Source organism: Pipistrellus kuhlii, unplaced genomic scaffold, assembly GCF_014108245.1.
Source record: "Pipistrellus kuhlii isolate mPipKuh1 unplaced genomic scaffold, mPipKuh1.p scaffold_m20_p_1, whole genome shotgun sequence".
In the NCBI taxonomy this organism is placed as follows: Eukaryota; Metazoa; Chordata; class Mammalia; order Chiroptera; family Vespertilionidae; genus Pipistrellus; species Pipistrellus kuhlii.
The window spans coordinates 73244717-73268608 of NW_023425404.1; the positions used below are offsets into that span (position 1 = coordinate 73244717).

At 36.5% G+C, this 23892-nt stretch overlaps 1 protein-coding gene across 1 annotated transcript in view; it reads left to right on the plus strand.

The window, feature by feature from the left end:
• SRP54 (signal recognition particle 54) overlaps positions 1 to 8275 on the plus strand; it is a 49123-nt gene extending 40848 nt beyond the window's left edge. Inside the window, exons 14-16 of the mRNA XM_036451786.2 lie at positions 2248 to 2418; positions 6904 to 6999; positions 7765 to 8275. Coding sequence (XP_036307679.1) covers positions 2248 to 2418; positions 6904 to 6999; positions 7765 to 7856 — 359 coding nt within the window. The 3' untranslated portion in view covers positions 7857 to 8275. The remainder of the gene's footprint in view (positions 1 to 2247; positions 2419 to 6903; positions 7000 to 7764) is intronic.
• The last annotated feature ends 15617 nt before the right edge of the window (positions 8276 to 23892 follow it).

The window sequence follows — 23892 nt, forward strand, 5'->3', positions numbered from 1 at the left end:
ATCCATTCATCCCTGCCTTCCCTCTGAAATTCATCAGTCTTTTCCATGTTTCTATGTCTCTAGATCTGTTTAGTTCATCAGTTTATTTTGTTCTTTATATCCCACATATGAGTGAGATCATGTGATACTTGTCTTTCTCTGGCTTATTTCACTTAGCATAGTACTCTAAGTCCCTTCAGAGTGTCATATTTAAAGTGAGTTTCATGTCAACAGCATGTAATTGGGTGGTTTATCTTTTAATACAGTCTGATGATCTCTTTTAACTGATATAGTGTTTATATATTAGTATTTATTTCTAATTCTGTTTATTCCCTCTGATTTTGTTCTGCTTTCTCTTTTCTGTGTGCCTATGGGTTATTTGAACATATTTAAATTACCTATGGTGTTTTTGAGTATATCTCTGAGTAGTTTTCTTAGTGATTGCTCTGGGTATTACAATATACACAGGTATTCAACTTAACACAGCTACTTGTATCAATGTTTTACCGCTTGAAGTGGAACATAGAAACCTTAACATCACCTTAGATTTTAGTGAGTTCTACTTCCTAAATATTTCTCACATATTCCCTGTTTTCTTTGCCTCTATATCTACTGCATAGCTGTGTTAGCCTCCCTAACATTTCCCTTTTTATTTTCTCACTCCTCTTTTCAATCTTTCTTTCTCACTGCCACAGAATGGTTTTTCTTCTGGGCTCAAATCTTTCAATTGTTCTTTATTGTCTTCATGATGAATTCTAAACTGTTAAGCTTGGCATACAAGTTCTGTTATAACTTGCCCTTACCTTACTTGTACAACTTCTTAAATCTCTCAGCTCTTACTTATGATTGATTTCTTCTAAACATAGTTATTACTGTAGGAATCTATGTTCTACTTCCTAGAATGCCCCCTTCTCCTTTCTCTTCTGTACTTACCTCATACCTTGTCCTTCAGGACTACTCACTTAAAGAGAAACGACTGCCTGGAGCTCTTCCTGGCTTCCTTTCTTCTTTATGTCTCCTGCTATTTGCTTAATTCTATCATATTGCTATTATAGATGTGCTATTATTAGCTTATCTTCTCTCAACTCTATTTGAGCTTTTGAAAGAAATATAATACAGATTTCCTAAATATTTAATAGTAAAGATATGGCTTAAAATCTGCATTTATGAAATGGATTTAGAAGTTTTAATGGACTGTAAGCTTATCCTGAGACAATTTAATATTGTATTGTATTGGTAATCAGACTTCATCTGGATTTCAGTTTACTTCTGGACAGAATGCTTAGAGGGCATAGACACATTAGAAGTTGTATTTAGAAAAGCAGTATGATAAATGGAGTTCTAAAGAGTTGGATATTTTTCACCTAGAGAAATTCATAGGTCACATGTGGGTGGCTCTCAAATATTTGAAAGACTTATTCTTTGTGCCTGCTGACGAGACATTTATGCAAATGGGAAGAAGTACCAGGAAAACATATTTCATTTTAATATGTAAAAATATTTTTTATAATTATAGAAATAATAGAATGGTATAGATTGTCTTATGTTAGATAGTGGGTTATCTCTCCTGGGGATATCAAGGCCGAGGCTAGATGACCACTAATGGGGGATGTTGTAGAGAGGATGCAGACTTAATAGATTTTGACTAAAGGCCATTTCATTTCTGAGATTATATGCAACTAATACCAGAAGAAATATGCCTCATATTCTAAGAGTTATCAAAACCCTGAAGCAAATTAACTGTTACAGAAAGGATTAGAATACCAGTAGTAATTACTTGATAATAGGAAATATAATAATTATTCTGTTAATATAGGTAGATCTACCTACTTCTGCTTGCATACATGCCTAAATTTATTATTTAAAGGTTAATGGTATTTAGAGCTAAGGTGAGCACTTTTGTTCTTTTCTGAAATATACCTTTTATCTCTGATACATGCTCTGAGGAGCAGTTAGATAAGAGATATGGAAAGGATGGGCATGGGTTTGAAAGGTTTTCAGAATGTTCTATTTTATTTAAACTATAGAGTAAGTACATATTAGTTTTTTGTTTCTTATAGCTTATGAATATAAATTTCTTTGTAATATATTCCATATGTAACTTTTAATAATCAGGTAAACAGGGCAGCTGATAACATTTGTTAAATCTGGTTGTGGTTTGATCATTATAATTGTTTTTATGTGTGTAAGATATCTGCATATAACTGCTTTGATAATGAAAGTTAATTGTATGTAAGTGAAAAGTAATTGACCCTTCCTTGCCTGCAGAACTTGACAGTACAGATGGTGCCAAGGTTTTTAGTAAGCAACCAGGAAGAATCCAGAGAGTAGCAAGAGGATCAGGTGTGTCAACGAGAGATGTTCAAGAACTTTTGACACAATATACTAAATTTGCACAAATGGTAAAAAAGATGGGAGGTATCAAAGGACTTTTCAAAGGTAAGAAAAATAAACTCATCATTTTATAATAAGTTAACACACTGAAAGGAAAGAAAGTAAAAATTAAAGCTAGGAATACTGCCAGAATTAGAAAATATATTGCTAAATTTCATGTTATATTTAAGTATTTCAAGGTTCATAATGTGATTTCTGATTTCAAGGTAATAAACATTCAGATTTTTTTAAACTTAATTTACTTATTTTTTGAAGATGTAATATGTATTAAAGAAAATGTAGAAAATATAAGATAATAATTTAAAATAACTATTACCTTTACTCCCCAGAGAATTACGTGGGTTGTATTCCAAATAATATTTGATATAACTTGTGTTTTTTTCTGATACATTGTGACTGTTTTCCATATTGTCAAATTTTCTTCAAAATATAACTTTTAACCACTACATACTATTCCAATTGAGCATGTATCTTTATTTAATGCAATGCTTCTTTGTTGGATATTTAAGCTGGTTCATCTGCTTCTTTGTCAGTAATCAGTTCTTGTATCAGTTTCTGTGCCATCATCCATGAGCCAAGGAGTTTTTGTCTGTTTGATTAGATACAGTAAATGCTGAATAAATTTTGTAGTAATTTCATATTTCTAATTTAGTGGTCAAATATTTTTCAATATACGTTTTTTAGATTACTAATAAAGCTTAACAAATCTGCATTTACTTGTTTGAATTTCCTTTTTGAATCACCTCATAGGTTAGCTGTTATTTCTTTTTTTTGTTGTTATTGCTTTGTAATAACTTTAAAATCTTGATTTATATCTGTAAATATTCTTCCCAGTTTTTTACTTGTCTTTAATAAATATTTATATACATACATATATATTTTTTTGTTAATCCTCACCTGAGGATTTTTTTCCCATTGATTTTTAGAGAGAGTGGAAGGAAGGGGGAGAGAGAAAGAGAGGAAAATCGATCACATTGATTGGTTGCCTCTTGAACAGTGCCCTGACCATGCCAGAGATCAAGCATGCAATTGAGGCATGTGCCCTTGACTGGAATCCAGCCCACGATCCTTCAGTGCAGGCCACCACTCTAACCACTGAGTAAACCAGCAACGGGTGTGTGTGTGTGTATTAATCCTCATCCGAGGATATTTTTCCATTAATTTTTAGAGAGAGTGGAAGAGAGAGGGAAAGACAGAGAAATATCCATGTGAGAAAAACACATCAATTGGTTGCCTCCTACATGTGCCCCTACCAGGTCCTGGGCCAGGGAGGAGCCTGCAATCGAGGTACATGCCCTTGGCCAGAATTGAACTCAGGACCCTTCAATCGGCCAGGGCTATTTGTGTGTGTGTGTGTGTGTGTGTGTGTAATATATATATATATATATATATATATATATATATATATATATATATATATATATATATATATATATATATATCATATATATATATATTTCCCCAAAAAACTTATCAGGAGGTTTAATTTTTGAAAGCATAGTGCCATCTGGTGTAAGAAAAAAATTCAGAGTATATTTTTTAATGAACAATTTTTATTTTTAATGTAGTCAAGGCTATTTATCATTTTCTTTTACGCTCATAAAAGTTTTCTCGCCAAAACCGGTTTGGCTCAGTGAATAGAGCATCAGTCTGCAGACTGAAGGGTCCCAGGTTCGATTCTGGTCAATGTACATTGGTTGCAGGCACATCCCCGATGAGTGGTGTGCAGGAGGCAGCTGGTCGATGTTTCTTTCTCATCAATGTTTCTGGCTCTTTATCCCTCTCCCTTCCTCTCTGTAAGAAAATCAATAAAATTTAAAAAAATAAAAATAAAAAAGTTTTCTCCATGTTGGTGTAACAGTAGTCAGCTATATTTTCTTCTACTCATTTTGGTTTTATTTAAATGTTAGGTTTTACTTTTTGTTCAATTTGAAATGTATTTTGCTCTGGATTGTATAAGGTTAAAAAAACTAAGTGTGTTTTTCCAAAGAGTTAATTAACTGTCCCAGCCCTCTCAATTTTTTTCTATATTAAACACTATTAAAGTGAGTCTCTTTCAAAAAAATATTTTTAATATATTTTTATTGATTTCAGAGAGGAAGGGAGAGGGAAAGAAAGACAGAAACATCAGTGATGAGAAAGAATCATTGATTGGCTGCCTCCTGTCCACCCCCTACTGGGGATCAAGCCCACAGCCTGGACATGTGTCCTTGACCGGAATTAAACCCGGGACCCTTCAGTCTGCAGGCCCTATTCTATCCACTGAACAAAACCAGCTGAGGCCAAAACCGGTTTGGCTCAGTGGTAGAGCGTCGGTCTGCGGACTGAGGGGTCCCGGGTTCGATTCCGGTCAAGGGCATGTACATTGGTTGCGGGCGCATCCTAGGTAGGGGGTGTGCAAGAGGCAGTTGGTCGATGTTTCTCTCTCATCGACGTTTCTAGCTCTCTATCTCTCTCCCTTCCTCTCTGTAAAAAAATCAATAAAATATTTTTTTTAAAAACAACAACAAAACCAGCTAAGGCTCAAAAAATATTAGTTAAGCACACTCTAAAGATGAATCATACCATTAAATAGCTTTCTTTAAAAATAAGTATTTATACAAGTTCTTACCACCTTTTTCTTTGACACTTTTCTTATTTTCCTTGCTGCTATATCCTAGATTCTCTTTTTAAAAAAAAAAATTTTTTTTTATTGATTTTAGAGAGGAAGGGAGAGGGAGAAAGCGATAAAAACATCAGTGATGAGAGAGAATCATTTATTGGCTGCCTCCTGCACACCCCCTACTAGGGAGCAAGCCACAACCCCAGGCACGTGGCCTTGACTAGAATCGTACCCGGGACCCTTCAGTTCATAGGCTGGCACTCTGCCCACATGTGATGTTATAATTCCTAACACCACATGCTATTTCAGATAGTGATTAATAAACACGTGTCAGTTTAACGTCTTTCCTAAACCCTGACTGTTGTTGATAGAACTACTGCAGATCCATCAACCACTTCTTATCTAAATATTGATTACTCAGTAATGGCAAAACCAAGGTGAAATGGGCATTGGATATGGGGCACATCCTTGTCGTACCATAAGTTTTAAATCCTAAGGGACAGACTCTGTGACAAAAAACAAAATGAACATAGAATTTACATCTTGCATAGATTTAATTATTTTTCGCAGATTTCATTGTTTTATAAAAACATCTATTCATAAACCTTAGTTCATATAATTTACTCAGATTAGCCAGTTTTGATTAGAGAATCAAGGGCAGTTTTGGTTTTCATTTTCCTAAATGCTCCTATGAAGTAAATTGCTGAAGCAGTTTTATTTATTCATTGCTGTTGCATTGATCTCTTTTGCTTTCTGTCTCTTAAGCACAGCAGCTGTTCTCTAAAGCAAGCATGTCAAATTCAAAGGCTAACACAGGTCAAATAAAAAAGGTTTAAGTTTATGTGGGCCGCAAAAAAAACACAAAAGCTTCAATTTTAATAAATGTAGGTTCATTTCAATAGAGAAATGCTAAATACAAAGGACTGAAATAAGGGAGTAATTATTAACATAAAATAATAGAACATTTTAATAAAAATTAATATTTTTTCTTGAACATTAACTTACCAGACATTGAATAACTGTACAAATTAATAAGCGTAACACAAATAAATCTATTTTTTTTATTCTCCAAAAGCAAAATATTTCCTTTTGTGCAAATTAGATAAGTGAGTACAAGACTAATGATGTGGAAGTCGGCTGCTAAAATATTTGCTGCTAGTACTAGTAGAGAGAAATGGTGTGTCTGCGAGTAAGGCGTATAAGGGAAATAGATGCAACACGATTATATGTGTATACTGTAAAAATTAAGTTATGAAATTTTTATTAAAACATTTATCACATACCATTATATTGGCTGGGCCACAAAAATACTCGTTGTGGGCTGCAAGTTTGACATGCTTGCTCAAAAAGAAAATCTCTTATCCTGCCTCAGTGTGCTTCTTTTCATTGGCTGCTGCTTTTCCTGTGGTGTTTTGACTGTGTGTGTGGCAATTTATTGATAAATGGAGTTGGGTTAGTTGTCTTACTATTCTCTGAAGCTTCTTGTTATTTTTAATAGTTTCTTAGATATATAAAAATTTTCAGGTTCTTTCAAAATCTTTCTTTCATATTCGTTTACCAGCATCCAGACTCTTTCCTCATTAATCCATATCTAAAAACACAGTTTTTTGTTCAGCATTCTCCCATATCACTCTAATAAATTGTTATGGCTTACATTAATCACCACTGGATAGTTTTGCTTATAGTGGCTCACAGGTATAACTAAAAGTATTAAGAAAAATCTTAGCCCTGAAGAAAGTTCCTTAAATATTTCTTAATATAGAATTTCACTTATACGTTCTCAAAAGTATATATGTAATTGAGAAATGATTGTGTTAGAGTGATAAGATTATAGATGATTGATTTTTTTATTTACTCAATTTATTAAACTTTGTGATATCCTGATTGTATTACATTCCATATTGACTCAAAACCTTCTTTAATTTCAGGTGGAGACATGTCTAAGAATGTAAGCCAGTCACAGATGGCAAAATTGAATCAACAAATGGCCAAAATGATGGATCCAAGAGTTCTCCATCACATGGGTAAATTCAGAGTTACTGTCAGTTGTTTAAGGGTTGTTTTCATTAGCCTTCTGTTGGTGATACTGTGAAAATCTGTTCAGCAGATATCTAATTTTAGAGAAATGGCCATCTGTCCTCTAAGTTAAGTAGTTGTAATAGTGCCTATGTAAGCTGAAGTTTTATTCACCTCTCTGCTGCCATCTGTGTGATATTTGAGCAAACTACTTAACCATCTTTTTTAAAAAATGTTTTTATATATTTCAGAAAGATGAAGGGTGAGGGAGAGAGGCATAAAAACATCAATAATGAGAGAGAATCATTGATTGGCTGCCTTCTACGTGCCCACTGGGCATGTAGGAGCCCACAACTTATATGTGCCCTGACCAGGAATTGAACCATGACCACCTGGTTCATAGGTCAATGCACAACCTCTGAGCCACACTGGTCAGGCAATAAAAGATTAATTCTTTCTGTAAGTCCTATGAAATAACTCCCTGCCCTCCCAAATTGATTACAATTTACAATAAAACTCTTTTGGACTTCCCAGAAATTGAATTTTTTGTTTAGATTTATTGACTTCTTACTGTGTAATAGATACTCTGTTCTAAGGTCTTTCAGGTATTATTTCTCACCTCTTGATGGGATAGATTCTTCATTCTCTTTTATAGATGGGAATACTGGTATATTTTTTGGGAGTTAAAGTACTTATTAAGGCAAAAGTAATAAGTGTTTCAGGTTCTGCTTAATTCAAGTTCTTATAATAATCTGATTTTACTTTTTCTCTAGGTGGTATGGCAGGTCTTCAGTCAATGATGAGGCAATTTCAACAGGGTGCTGCTGGCAATATGAAAGGCATGATGGGATTCAATAATATGTAAAGAAGATGCCTTAATATAAACTGACTCAGCTGATTATATTATTTGCTGAAACCTCAGAGTTTCCTCTTTTTAAAAATGGGGAAAAAGTATTTTTCTTGCCTGTCTTGCCCTTTTTCTTTTCTCTTCTCATTGTTTTTCTCCCCTCCTTTTCTTCTTCCTTCTTTCTTTCCTCCTTCCCTTTGATATCAGGGAGGAATATGTGATTTTTGTGGAAATCATATTTTGCTTTAGATTTTCTTCTGTCCGTTTTTACCATCGTAACACTTAAGTTAAACAAATCATGATGTAAAATTTTAGTACTTGAGTTTTTAATTGTTTCAAAGGCCAAGCATTACATTTGTAAACAGTCCTGGTCAGTAGTTACATAATTTCTCAATAAAAATGCTATAAAATAAACTTCAGAGTTGTTATAAGTTAAAGGTTTGTTAATTTTCTTTATGCTTTAAAATTATCAGTGCATCACATTAGTCAGAAAAATCAGTATCTCTTTCATTTAAACCTATCCTTGGAAGTATACCTTTAATGGGAAATATGGTAGAGTGTCATAACCATTAGTACTAGGAATTTTTGTTTAACTTAGAAAAAATAAGATAATTTTGCAATAGAAAATCTTACCACTGCCATTTAAATTTAAATTATACAATGTTTTGTATATAACTTGCTTTTTCTTTTTTTAGACAAATCTTTATTGTTCAGATTATTACAGTTGTTTCTCATTTCCCCCCCTCCCCCCATAGCTTCCCTCCATTTGGTTCCTACCCTACCCTCTGCCCTTGCTCTTTCCCCCTCCCCACCACTGTCCTCATCCATAGCTGTACAATTTTTGTCCAATCTCTTCCTGCATCCCCCCACACCCCTTTTACCTTTGAGAATTGTCAGTCCACTCCCTTTCTATGCCCCTGATTCTATTATATTCACCAGATTATTCTGTTCATCAGATTTTTAATTCATTTGATTTTTAGATTCACTTGTTGATAGATACGTATTTGTTGTTCATAATTTTTTTTCATTTATTTTTATTTAATTTATTTATTTTTAAAAATATATTTTATTGATTTTTTTTTTTTGCCCTTCTCCCTCCCTCCCACACATCCCCTCCCTCCCCAGAGTTTTGTGTCCATTGGTTGTACTTATATGCATGTATAAAAGTCCTTCGGTTGATCTATTATCTCCCCCAGATCTTCCTTCCCTCCCCGCTGTAATTTGACAGTCTACTTGTTGATATACTGTCTCTATATCTATCTTTTGGTTCATCAGTTTATAATGCTCTTTATCATCCACAAATGAGTGAGGTCATGTGGTGTTTCTCTTTCATTGATTGGCTTATTTCACTCAGCATGATGTTCTCCAATTCCATCCAGGTTGCTGCAAATGATGAGAATTCCTTCTTTTTTTATGGCAGCATAGTATTCCATTGTGTAGATGTACCATAGTTTTTTGATCCAATCATCTGCTGACGGACACTTAGGCTGTTTCCAAATTCTGGCTATTGTAGATTGTGCTGCTATGAACATAGGGGTGCATATATCCTTTCTTATTGGTGTTTCTAGTTTCTTGGGATATATTTCTAGAAGTGGGATTACTGGGTCAAATGGGAGTTCCATTTTCAGTTTTTTGAGGAAACTCCACACTGTTCTCCACAGTGGTTGCACCAGTCTGCATTCCCACCAGCAGTGCACGAGGGTTCCTTTTTCTCCGCAACCTCGCCAACACTTGTTGTTTGTTGATTTGTTGATGTTGGCCATTCTGACAGGTGTGAGATGGTACCGCATTGTTGTTTTGATTTGTATCTCTCGGACAATTAGTGACTTTGAGCATGTTTTCATGTGCCTTTTGGCCTTCCTTCTGTCTTCTTTTGAAAATGTTCTATTTAGGTCCATTGCCCATTTTTTAATTGGATTATTTATCTTCCTTTTATTTAGTTGTATAAGCTGTTTGTAGATGTTGGAGATTAAACCTTTATCAGTGGTATCATTTGCAAATATGTTCTCCCACACTGTGGGCTTTCTTGTTGTTTTGTTGATGGTTTCTTTTGCTGTAAAAAAGCTTTTTATTTTGATGTAGTCCCATTTGTTTATTTTCTCTTTAGCTTCCATTGCCCTAGGGGTAGTATCAGTGAAGAAGTTCTTTTGGCATACGTCTGAGATTTTGCTGCCTGTGGATGCTTCTAGTATTTTTATGGTTTCCTGTCTGATGTTTAAGTCCTGTATCCATTTTGAGTTTATTTTTGTGAATGGTGTAAGTTGGTGATCTAGTTTCATTCTTTTGCATGTGTCTGTCCAATTTTCCCAACACCATTTATTGAAGAAACTGTCTTGACTCCATTGTATATTCGTGCCTCCTTTGTCAAATATTAATTGAGCATAGTGATTTGGGTTGATATCTGGGTTTTCTATTCGATTCCATTGATCTCTATGTCTGTTCTTGTGCCAGTACCAGGCTGTTTTGAGAACAGTGGCTTTGTAATATAGTTTGAAGTCTGGTATTGAGATCCCTCCTACTTTACTCTTCTTTCTCAGGATTGCTGTGGCTATTCGGGGTCTTTTATTGTTCCAAATGAACTTTTGGAGAGTTCTTTCTAGGTCGGTGAAATATGTCGTTGGTATTTTAATGGGGAGTGCATTGAACCTATAGATTGCTTTAGGAAGTATGGACATTTTGATGATGTTGATCCTACCAATCCATGAACATGGTATGTTCTTCCATCTCCTTACATCTTCCTCTATCTCTTTTTTCAGTGTCGTGTAGTTTTCCGCATATAGGTCCTTTACTTCCTTAGTTAAATTTATTCCTAGGTATCTTAATTTTTTTGGTGCGATGGTAAATGTAATTGCTTTTTTAGTCTCTGTTTCTGCAGTTTTTCTGTTGGTGTATAGAAAAGCCATGGATTTCTTGGCATTAATTTTGTATCCTGCTACAATACATTGCCAAATTCATTTATTAAGTCAATTAGTTTTTTAATGGAGTCTTTTGGGTTTTTTATGTACAATATCATGTCATCTGCAAATAAGGATAACTTTACTTCTTCTTTTCCAATTTGGATGCCTTTTATTTCCTCCTCTTGTCTAATTGCAATGGCTAGTACTTCCAGTACTATGTCAAACAGGAGTGGCGAGAGTGGGCATCCCTGTCTTGTTCCTGTTCTTAGAGGGAATGGTTTTAGTTTTTGCCCATTGAGTATAATGTTGGCTGTGGGTTTATCATATATAGCTTTTATTATGTTGAGGTATGATCCTTGTACTCCCACCTTGTTAAGAGTTTTTATCAGAAAAGGGTGTTGGATTTTATCGAATGCTTTTTCTGCATCAATTGATATGACTATATGATTTTTATCTTTCAATTTGTTTATGTGATGTATCACGTTTATTGATTTGCGGATATTGTACCATCCTTGCATTCCTGGAATAAATCCTACTTGGTCGTGGTGTATGATCTTTGTGGTCTTCTTCTGGAGTCGATTTGCTAGAATTTTGCTGAGGATTTTGGCATCTATGTTCATGAGGTATATTAGCCTGTAATTCACTTTCATTGAGTTGTCTTTATCTGGTTTTGGTATTAGGGTGATGCTGGCTTCATAGAAGGAATTTGGAAGTGTTCCTTCCTCTTGGATTTTTTGGAATAGTCTGAGGAGGATAGTTTTTAGTTCTTCCTTGAATGTTTGGTAAAACTCTCCTGTGAAGCCATCTGGCCCTGGGCTTTTGTTTGCTGGAAGCTTTTTGATGACTTTCAATTTCTTCCCAAGTCACTGGTTTATTGAGATTTTTAGATTCTTCCTGATTGAGTTTTGGAAGATTATATTTTTCTAGGAATATGTCCATTTCCTCCAGGTTGTTCAGTTTGTTGGAGTAGAATTGTTCATAGTATTTTGTAACAATCTGTTGTATTTCGGTGGGGTCTGTTATTTCACCTCTTTCATTTCTGATTTTGTTTATTTGGGTCCTCTCTCTTTGTTTCTTGGTTAGTCTGGCTAGAGGTCCATCTATCTTGTTTATCCTTTCAAAGAACCAGCTCTTGGTTTTGTTGATCTTATGTATTGTTTCTTTGGTCTCTATGTCGTTTATCTGTGCTCTGATTTTTGTTATTTCCTTCCTTCTACTTACACTGGGCTTTTCTTGTTGCTCTTTTTCTAACTCTTTGAGTTGTAGAGTTAGATCATTTGTTACACTTTTTTTTAGTTTTTTGCAATAGGCGTGTAAGGATATGAACTTCCCTCTCAAAACTGCTTTTGCTGTGTCCCATAGATTTTGGATTGTTGTGTTTTCATTGTCATTTGTTTCCAGGATGTTTTTAATTTCTTCCTTGATTTCTCTGGTAACCCAGTCCTTGTTTAATAGCATGCTGTTTAGTCTCCATGTGTTTGATTTCTTTGGATTATTTTTATTGTAGTTAATTTCCAGTTTTATGCCATTATGGACTGAGAAGATGCTTGATATGATTTCTATCTTCTTGAATTTGAAGAGACTTTGCCTGTGTCCCAAAATGTGGTCTATCTTTGAGAATGTCCCATGTGCATTTGAGAAGAATGTATATTCTGTGGCTTTGGGGTGGAATGTTCTGATGATGTCAATTAATTCCATCTGGTCTAGTGAGTCATTTAGGATTGATATTTCTTTGCTGATTTTTTGTTTAGATGATTTGTCAAAGGGTGACAGTGGGGTATTAAAATATCCTACTATGATTGTATTGCTGTTAATCTCTCCCTTAATGTCCTCCAGCAGTTTTTTTATGTATTTGGGTGCTCCCGTATTGGGTGCATATATATTTACCAGGGTTATTTCTTCTTGTTTGATTGCTCCCTTTAGTATTATGAAGTGGCCTTCATTGTCTCTTGTTATGTCCTTCACTCTGAGATCTAATTTGTCAGATATAAGTATTGCTACCCCAGCTTTCTTTTCATTTCCATTTGCCTGGAAAACCTTTTTCCATCCCTTCACCCTCAGTCTGTGTGCATCTCTTTTTCTGAGGTGGGTTTCTTGTAGACAACAGATGTATGGGTCTTGTTTTCTTATCCAATCTGTTACCCTATGTCTTTTGATTGGAGCATTTAAACCATTTACATTTAATGTTATTAATGATAGGTACTCATTTGATGCCATTTTTATTCTATACCCCTGTGTTCCTTCTTCGCTTCCTATTTCTTTGTTTTTACAGTAGACCCTTTAGCATTTCTTGCATTGCTGGTTTGGTGGAGATAAATTCCTTTAGTCTTTTCTTGTCTGTGAAGCTCCTGATTTCCCCTTCAATTTTGATTGATAGTCTTGCTGGGTACAGTATTCTTGGATTCAGACCCTTTCTTTGCATGACTTTGTATATTTCATCCCATTCCCTTCTGGCCTGATAAGTTTCTGTTGAGAAATCAGTTGTTAGTCTGATGGGGGTTCCTTTATATGTAACTTTCTGTCTCTCTCTGGCTGCTTTTAAGATTCTAACTTTGTCATTGGTGTTTGCCATTTTAATTATAATATGTCTTGGCGTTGGTCTTCTGGGATCCATTTTGCTTGGGACTCTGCAAGCATCTTGGATTTGTGTGGGTTTTTTCTTCTCTAACTCAGGAAAATTTTCTGTCATTATTTCTTGAAATACGTTTTCCATATCTACCTCGGTTTTCTTTCCTTCCGGAACCCCTATTATTCGAATATTGTTTTGTTTTGCATTGTCCCAAAGCTCCCGTAGGCTCTCCTCCTGCTTTTTAAATTTTTTTTCTAGAAGCTGCTCTAATTGGGTATTTTTTTCCATCTTGTCTTATAGCTCACTGATGCGGTCCTCTGCTTCTTCTAGTCTGCTCTTGATGCTTTCTATTGAGTTCTTCATAGTAGCGATGTCATTTTTCATTTCATCTTGAGTCATCTTCATTTCCTCTTGGGTTTTTTCATTTCCTCTTGGGTCTTACTCATATTGTCAAATTTGTCTTCCATTCTTTTTAGCCGTCTTAAGATCGTTACTCTGAATTCTTGCTCTGGTAGGTTGCTTGCCTCTATATCGTTTACTTCCTTTTCTGGTGAAGCCTGCTTTTCTTTCATATGCGGGCTGTTTTTTGGTCTCCCCATGATCTAGGATGTCTGGTTGTGTAGTTCTCTCTCTCCTGCTTTGATTTAAAGGCACAAAATACAACACAACCAGGTACAACACACAAGGCACTGAATAGAAATGTGTTTGCGATATTAATAACCACCAATAAGGGTGACTAGAACCCAGCTAACAAAAACATACGATCAAACAAAAAGCATAGGCAAATCAATCTTATAAAAGAAAAGCATACAACTTCAGTATAGTTAACATTCAACATACAACTTCAAAGAGTTAGAGAGAAAGACTGGTTTTTTTTGTTTGTTTGTTTTGTTTTGTTTTTAGGACAACTGCGAGGGAGGTGTGAATGGGTTTGGAGCAGGTAATTGGAAATTAGATATATACAAGTAGGGTGAAATTTTAGGAGGGGGTAGACAGAAGGAATGGGGGAAATCTAGAGCAGGAAACTGTTAAGATAAACAGGGTATCAAAGGAAAAGATTGGAAAGAGGGTTAAGGCATAAAGGTAGGGTTGAGATAGAATAAAGCGTTGGAGAAAGAAGGATAGATAAAGACTGTAGAACAGTAATCCTGAAATTTAAAAAAAAAAAATATATATATATATATAATCAAATGAAATAAAAATAATAAAAAACAAAAGAAAATAAGATGAAAAAGGTAAATTAGTAGTAGTAATAATGTTGATTACATATACAATGTAATAATTATCAAGATAAAATCAAGTGAGGAAAAAAATAGTTTCTTGAGTAAATGTTGCAAATAATGAAAACAAAAATAAAAAACAAAAATTTAAAAATTAAAAAAAATAATAAAATTTTAAAAATTTAATTAAAATTTGCAGTAATGAAGGTCATTCGCTTCCTCTATTGTTATTATCCAGTCCTGATTTTTAGGCAGGTTTTGCTTTGTTTTTATTACACTAGAGCAGTTTTTCAACCTTTTTTGGGCAAAGGCACACTTGTTTCATGAAAAAAATCACGAGGCACACCACCATTAGAAAATGTTAAAAAAATTTAACTCTGTGCCTATATTGACTCTATATAAAGTAATTCTCTTGAATAGGAATCAAATAAACACAAAGAAAGTATTTTATAATTACTTTATTATGAAATATTAAGTAAACAAAATAGTGAAAAATTATAAAATTCTTGTCTTGTTTGCACCTACGGCACACCAGGCAACATCTCGCGACACACTAGTGTGCCGCGGAATAGCGGTTGAAAAACGCTGCACTAGAGCACACATGTCAAACACAAGGCCCGAGGGCCAAATCTGGCCCGCCAGGCCTTGCAATGTGGCCCGCACCGCGCTGTCATCACTGCACTCTGCTGCGTTCCATCACAATGACGCGCGGTGACATAGGAGGCTTGTGATCTCGCCGGCCGCCTCGCCGGCTGCCGTACTTGCTATCTATTACGCATGCGCATAGATAACAAGTCACACGAGATTCAGGAGGCGTGACCTATAGTCCGGCATCCGATGTGGTTGTGCGGGTGGCAGAGCAGAGGAGAGAGTGAGTGTGCGGGCATAAAAAATACATAGCAGAAGCTGCCAGTTCCTGGCATAAAGTGCAGGCATAAAAATCGCAACAGAATCTGCTATCTGTACTCAGCCAGGCATTTATTGACTGACTTTTTTTTTCTCCACTCCATCTGCCAAATCAAGCTATCCCTGTGCAGTTTTCAACTTTTTCCTTCTAACGCAGATTTCCAATAAACTACATCTTTTACTGCCAATATTGATCCCAAAATGTCCAGGAAAAGAAAAGTTGATGGTGAAGGCAGACAATTTAATGACAAATGGGAAAATGAATACATGTTTGTGCTTAGAGAGGGCAAACCAGTGTGTATATTGTGTTATGAGACAGTGTCGGTGATGAAAGAGTACAATATACGTCGTCATTTTGACACCAAACATAATGTCAAGTATGGCAAATATACTTTGGAAGAAAAGCATAAAATTGTTAAAGAACTAAAAGGCAAACTACAATCACAGCAGCAAATGTTTACAAAGGCTACAGCGAAAAATGATGCTGCAGTGAAAGCAAGCTTTATAGTGGCTGAAGAAATTGCCCGTACTTCAAGGTGTTTTTCAGAGGGTGCCTTTTTGAAGCAAGGCATGCTAAAAGTGTGTGAGCAAGTATGCCCAGACCAGATACAGAGTTTTCAAAATGTCAGTTTGTCAAGAAACACCATTGCAGATAGAGTTCAAGAACTCTCAGGAAATCTATCATCACAGCTGGCCGAACAGGCATGCAGTTATCTCGCTTTTTCACTTGCTATCGATGAAAGCACAGACAACACTGATACAGCGCAGCTGTCCATCTTTATACGTGCTACGAAGACCGACCTCTCTGTCACTGAGGAACTTTTGGATGTAGCTGCCATGCATGGGACGACGACTGGTAGAGATATATTTGAGGCTGTGGAGAAATCTATAAATAATTTTAAATTACCCTGGGAAAAGTTGGTGGGGCTAACTACCAATGGCGCACCTTCAATGTGCAGATAAAAGAATGGCTTGGTTGGACTAATGAAGGAAAGAATGCAAAAAAGTCACTGCCACACACCCTTGATTACTTATCATTGCATTATCCACCAAGAGGCAATGTGTGGAAAAGTTCTGGACATGAATGACATAATGACCACAGTCATTAAAACTATTAACTTTATACGGGCACGTGGCCTGAATCATCGCCAGTTCCAGCAGTTTTTACAGGAGGTGGGTGCAGAGCACGGAGACGTGCCATACCACACAGAAGTAAGATGGCTGAGCAAGAGCGCAGTCCTCAAAAGATTTTTTGAGCTCAGAGAACAAATTGCTCTTTTCATGGAAAGTAAAGGAAAGCCCTTGCCTGAACTGTCGGATCCCGCCTGGCTATGTGATTTTGCTATGATGTGTGACATATGCGAGCATCTCGCCCAACTGAATCTGAAGCTGCAGGGACGCAAACAAGTCATCACGAAGATGTCTGACATGATCACAGCATTCCAGCGTAAACTTCAACTATGGAAGTCCCAACTGGAACAGGACAATCTTGCCCACTTTCCCGTTTGTTTGAGTATCTCAACCACTATTTCTGGTACTTTTCCTTGCAGTCGGCTGGCTACCAAAGTTAGCCGTTTACTAAGTGAATTTGAGCAGCACTTCTCTGACTTTAGAACACAGCACTCAGGCTTTGACATCTTTGCCAATCCTTTTACAGTTGATGTCAACAATGTGCCCCATCACCTTCAGATGGAGATAATCGAGCTTCAGTCTGACAGTGGCCTGAAATCAAGGTTTCAGGATGTTGAAATTGAGGACTTCTACCCTCTACTGCCCCCTGACTCAATGCCAGAGCTCCGACTTCATGCTGCCCGTATTCTATCCATGTTCGGGAGCACCTATCTTTGTGAACAGATGTTTTCAATAACGAATCTGAACAAAAACAAGCACAGATCACGCATTACCGATGACAACCTCCATGCTGTTTTGCGGGTTGCTACAGCCCAAGAAATAAAACCGAACATTGACTCATTGATCCGGGGAAAACGGTGTCAGACATCTAGCCAGAAAACAAAACAATGAGCATTTTAGGTACATTCCAATATTACTGTTTTGCTTGATACCAATTTTACTGTTTTGCTTGATAGCATGTGAGTTGGTTAACAGCACTGTTAAGGAAAAGATTGTTCCACTCATTTTAAATTCACATTTCTGGTTAACATTGTCAGTTTATGACTGTTCAGTAAACCATTTGGCCCGCGATTTAGGCTGGATTTTAGATTTTGGCCCCTTCTCTGATTGAGTTCGACACCCCTACACTAGAGTCAATTTGTGAATTAGCCTCTTGGGGCAGTGTTTCTAGGTTGTCTTCCAGACTCTAGAGCCTCTCCAGCTTTTTTTTTTTTTTTTTTTTTTTGTCCTCTCTGAAGCTGGAACTACGGAGGGGGGAAGGAGGCAGGTCCGAGCAACTGGAATCTCCTGCAACTCTCTGATATCCCTCTGAGCCGGATCCAAATGTGTTGCCCTTTAGATATCTCCCCTGTTAGGAGCCCCGTCCACTTTCAAGGGTGACAACAGCCCAACAGCGGGGGCTTCTACTTGTAATCACCGCCCTTGTCCTCCAGCTTCCGCGAGCGCACTCTGTGACCGCAGGCTTTTGTCTTCACCGCGAGCGCTCTCCACCCTCTCCCCGCGAAATCTGACCTTTTCGCTGAGCAGTGGGGCAATCCTGTGAGGGCAGGTGTTCGCGCCGCCTGGGATCCGCGCTCTGGGGGTCACAGATGCTTGGTGGTCACTGCAGCTGTGGATATTCAGGCCTCTGACACGATCCTATCTTCCTCTCAAGATGGCGAGGTTTCCCGTCTAAGCCGGTAGGTAGCTCCGGGCAGGGACACAGCCCTCGTGCGTGCTTCCCTGTGAGGGGCACCTCTGTCAGCAGCCCCCCAGCAGTTTCTTCTGGTGTTCACTGTCTCCCAGCTTGCCGATAAACACTCACAGCACAAGACCCTCAGTTGCTCTCTCTCTCTGCTTCGGGAGAGGGCTCAGAATCCGCCCATCTATTCTTCCGTCATCTTACCTCCCTGTTCATAATTTTTATCTTTACCTTTTTCTTCTTCTTCCTCTTCTTAAAAAATACCTTTCAGCATTTCATGTAATACTAGTTTGGCAGTGATGAACTCCTTTAGCTTTTACTTATGTGTGAAGTTCTTTATCTGACCTTCAATTCTGAATGGTAGCTTTGCTGGGTAAAGTAATCTTGGTTGTAGGTTCTTGCTATTCATCACTTTGAATATTTCTTGCCACTCCCTTCTGGCCTGCATAGTTTCTGTTGAGAAATCAGCTGACAATCATATGAGTACTCCCTTGTAGATAACTATTTTTCTCTTGCTGCTTTTAATATTCTCTTTGTCCTTTGTTCTTGGCATTTTAATTATGATGTGTCTTGGTGTGGTCCTCTTTGGATTCCTTTTGTTTGGATTCCTTTGGTTCTCTGTGCTTCCCAGACTTATAAGTCGCTATTTCTTTCACCAGTTGGGGGAAGTTTTCTGTCTTTATTTCTCCAAATAGGTTTTCAATATCTTGTTCTTTCTCTTCTTCTGGCATCACATTATTTGGATGTGGGTATGCTTGAAGTTGTCCTAGAAGCTCCTTACACTATCTTCATACTTTTGGATTCTTTATTATTTTTTCTTTTCCTGTTGGGTGCTTTTTGCTGCTTCATATTTCAAATCTTTGACTTCATTCTTGCAATCCTGTAGTCTGCTGTTGGATCTCTGTATATTATTCTGTATTTCAGTCAGTGTATGCTTAATTTCTAATTGGTCCTTTTTCATATGCACAAGGGTCTCGCTAAATTTATCGGTCTTTTCTAAAAAATTATAACCGTGATTTTGAACTTTATATCTTGTAGTTTGCTTTCCTCCATTTCTATCATTTGTGACCTATTTCTTTGTCTCTGCATTTTGAGACAATGCTCTTTCTCTTGGTGTAGGAGACAATGCTCCAACCCAGCCACCTGGCTGGGGCTAGAACAATGGCTTTTAAATAAGTTGTGGAATTGTTTTAAAATGCTAGAGTAATTATTAAGCCTATTTATTATTGACATGAATAGATGTAGTGTAGTAGTATATTTTGAACTAGGATCAAATGACTGACAGTAGGAGAGACAAAGAAATAACTAGTTTTTATAGTACTAATTTTTTTATGACTCAAGTGTTTTAAGGTCTCATAAGACAAAGTATTTTATTTTTTAATGTATTTTTATTGATTTCAGAGAGGAAGGGAGGGAGAGAGAGATAGAATCATCAATGATGAGAGAGAGTCAGTGATTGGCTGCTTCTTGCATACTCTCCACTGCAGATTGAGCATTTGTCCTGATGGGGAATTGAACCATAACCTCCTGGTTCATAGGTCATTGCTCAACTACTGAGCCACTCTGGCCAGACATAAGTCAAAGTATTTTTTTTTTTTTTTAATAATTACATAGCCCTATCCGGTTTGGGTCAGTGGATAGAGCATTGGCCTGTGGACTGAAAGGTCCCTCGTTTAATTCTAATCAAGGGCACATGCCCGGGTTGCAGGTTCTATCCCTAGTAGGATGGATGCAGGAGGCAGCCAATCAATGATTCTCTCTCATCATTGACGTTTCTATCTCTCCCTCTCCCTTCCTCTCTGAAATCAATAAAAATATATATTTAAAAGTGTCATTTGTGAACTCAAAAACAAAAATGACAAAGTATGCAACTGATTTTTCTTGTTTACTTGGTAAAGATTTTATATCCCACAAAGTCACTTTCACCAGCTAAAAACTAGAAAATTTTATAGAAGAACATCGTATACCCTATGAAACTTATGTATTCCGTTTCCACAGTAATATCACAAGATGCAGCTACAGAAATTTGATAATTGAGAAAATTTTGTTCTCAAACTTAGTTTCTAATTAAACTGATGCTACTGCCTTTGCTGGGCATGCATTTTTGTGATTTCTATCTTCAGGGTACCGCTTTTGCATTTTGACCAGAAAAGGAAATGAGATACTTGGCCAAACTTTATGGCTTCTGGCATTGTTTTTAATATATTTGTTTCTGATGCAAAAATGACAATGGCAAAGGACAACTAAAAGTCTAGAAACACCTTGTTCAGCTTCCATTTCTCTTTCCTATTCTATAAAATGAGGGAATGGAGAAGCTTTCTGAAATTCTAATTTTATTACTTCTGTAACCAGGGATCTTTAGTTACAAAAGCTATCCTTCTGTTCTCACAGTTTGTATCAGGAAATGACTTTTGACAGTGTAAGTACTACATACCAAAATTAAATTCTTTAATAATATGAATACATTTTTACTTTTTGCTATTGTTAAAATTGGTTTTATAACTTTTTGATATGTTATATTCCCGATTTAGACCACTAGCTAGATCTAATGGCATATGACATTTGATTCTTCCTGAATTTTATTAATATGTTACTTAAATATATACAAATATAAACTTAGGTATGTAATTCCTTAAGCTTACAATGCTTATGTAATTATAAAACAAAAACACACTTAGAAATGAATTATCAACAAACTAAAACAAGAAAGGGCAAATTAACAATGTGATGTGATGAATGTCAATATTCTGAAATTATCACATTTGTTGGCATATAGAATATAAGATAAATCCTACACACATATACATACACACACTACATTACAGTTTTATGGCATAAGTTTTTTGGGGAAAAATGTATCTTCATTATGTAGTAAAAGTAATTTCAGAGTGTTACATAAGCCATTTTATCAAATATAGTATATTATAATGTGAGCTTCTGCTAGTACTGATATGTAGTCACATTACATTTATCTTGAATAGGAATATAATGTCACATAGCTAAACAGAAATGTAATGTGCCTAGCCAGCATGGCTTAGTGGTTGAGCATCGACCTATAAACTAGGAGGTCACAGTTTGATTCCCTATCAGGGCACATGCCCAGGTTGCAGGCTCAATTCCTAGTGTGGGGCGTGCAGGAGGCAGCTGATCAACGATTCTTATCATTGATGTTTCTATGTCTCCTTTTTCTCTCTGAAATCAATAAAAAAATTTTTTTTAAGTGATTGACAAATACTACTACACATGAGGCAAGAAAACCAGGAAATGTATTAGAACTAAAGTCTCATGAGTATTAAAGTAGATAAAATTAGTATAATATTAATACCCTATGTCAGTGGATGTAGGGGGTCTAAAAAGTAAATGATAATCCAATATAATAAAAGGCTAATATGCAAATTGACCAAAGAGCAGAACAACCAGTTGCTATGACATGCTGATCAATGATCACCAACGGTTACATACTTAACACAGGAGCTGCCCCTGGTGGTCAGTGTGCTCCCCCACAGATGGAATGCCGCTCAGCCAGAAGCTGGGCTCATGGCTGGCGAGTGCAGCCGGAGCCTCTCCCACCTCCATGGTAGCACTAAGGATGTCCAGTTGCTGCCTGTCAGTCTGACATCCCCCGAGGGCCCCCAGACTGGGAGAGGGCACAGGCTGGGCTGAAGGACCGCCCCTCCCCCAAGTGCACGAATTTCATGCACTAGGTCTTTAGTATAAAATAAATTGAGTAAACGTCTTTCAGGTAGCTCTAGTACTTATAAACAAATATTTCAGTAAAAAATGGAAGAAAGCATTTTAAATAAACGTAAAGGAATTTCAATTTGACTTCGGTGCATATAGTAAAACAAATATTTTACTATTTGAATACAAAAACAATCAAAGAATTTGAGTAATCTCTAATAAAAACTGTGTTAGCACCTTAACTGGTTTGGCTAAGTGATTAGAGCAGCGGCCTGCAGACTGAAGGGTCACGGGTTCAGTTCTAGTCAAGTGCACACATACCTCGGCTGCAGGCTTAGTCCCTGGCTCTATCGTGGTGTGTACAGGAGGCAACCAGTCTTATCCCCCTCACGTTGATGTCTCTACCCCTTCCTTCCACTCTCTCTAAAAATCAACGGGAAAAATATTCTCGGGTGAGGATTAACAGAAAACAAAAATTGCGTTAGTGACAACGTTGGTTAAACAACTAAATGTAAATAAGTTTTGGTTTTCCTTAAAACCTAGCAATAATTATTAATAAAGCTAAGTTATATCCAAAACTGAAAAGCCATAATTATAGCTCAATGATTCCATTCATTGCTGGGGGTTAGAAGCAGTCATTTTTAAAATTCTGCTCTAGAGAAGTTACTACAGACATCACAGTTATATAAAGGATCATACTAGAATACTATGAAAGAATATATGCCACCAAATTCAATAACCTAGAAGAGATGGCTAAGTTTCTAGAAATATATAACCTTCCTAGACTGAATCAGTAAGAACTGGAAAATCTAAATAGACTAATCAGCAGTGGGGAAATGGAAACAACCCTGAAAAACATTCCAAAAGTAAAAGTCCAGAACACCATGGTTTCAAAGACAATTAAAAGTGAATTCTGCCGAAACCTGTTTGGCTCAGTGGATAGAGCGTCGGCCTGCGGACTGAAGGGTCCCGGGTTCGATTCCGGTCAAGGGCATGTACCTTGGTTGCGGGCACATTCCCAGTAGGGGGTGTGCAAGAGGCAGCTGATCGATGATTCTCTCTCATTGATGTTTCTAGCTCTCTTCCTCTCTGTAAAAAAATCAATAAGATATATTTTTTTTAAAAAGTGAATTCTACCAAACATTCAAAGAAGATTTGAAACTTATCCTTCTCAAACTCTTCCAAAATATTGAATAGGAGACAATAATTTCTAATACATTTTATGAAGTCATCATAACCCTGATACCAAAACCTGACAAGGATAACAGGAAAGAAAATACAGGCCAATATCTCTGATGAATGCAGATGCAAAAATCCTAAACAATACTAGTCAATTGAATACAATAATGCATCACAATCAAGTGGGGTTCATTCCAGGGGCTCAAGGATCCTTCAACATACGCAAATCGATCAATGTAATATACCACATTAATGAAGGAGAGGATAAAAATAATCTGATCTTATCGGTAGATGTAGGAAAAGCATTTGATAAGATACAACATTCATTTGTGATTAAAATACTCAATAAAATAGGTATAGAAGGAAAGCATCTCAACATAGTGAAGACAAATCCTCAATCACTATCGTACTCCACGGTGAAAGGAAGCTTTTCCTCTAAAACAAGACAAGGATACCCACTCTCATCACTCTTATATAATAGTTCTGGAACCCTAGTCAGAACAATCAGGCATGAGAATGAAATAAGTCATCCAAATTGGGAAGGAAGAAGTAAAAGTGTCCCTATTTACAGATGACATGGTTCTGTACATAAAAATCCTGAAGATTCCACCAAAAAAAAAAACTATTAGAAACAATAAACAAATACAGTAAAGTTGCAAGATACAAAAATTAATGTACAAAACTCCACTGCTTTTCTATATACTATATACTAACAACAAAACTTCAGGGGGAAAAAACAATACAATTCCATTTGTAATTGCAATAGAAAAGAATGAAACCCCTAGGAATA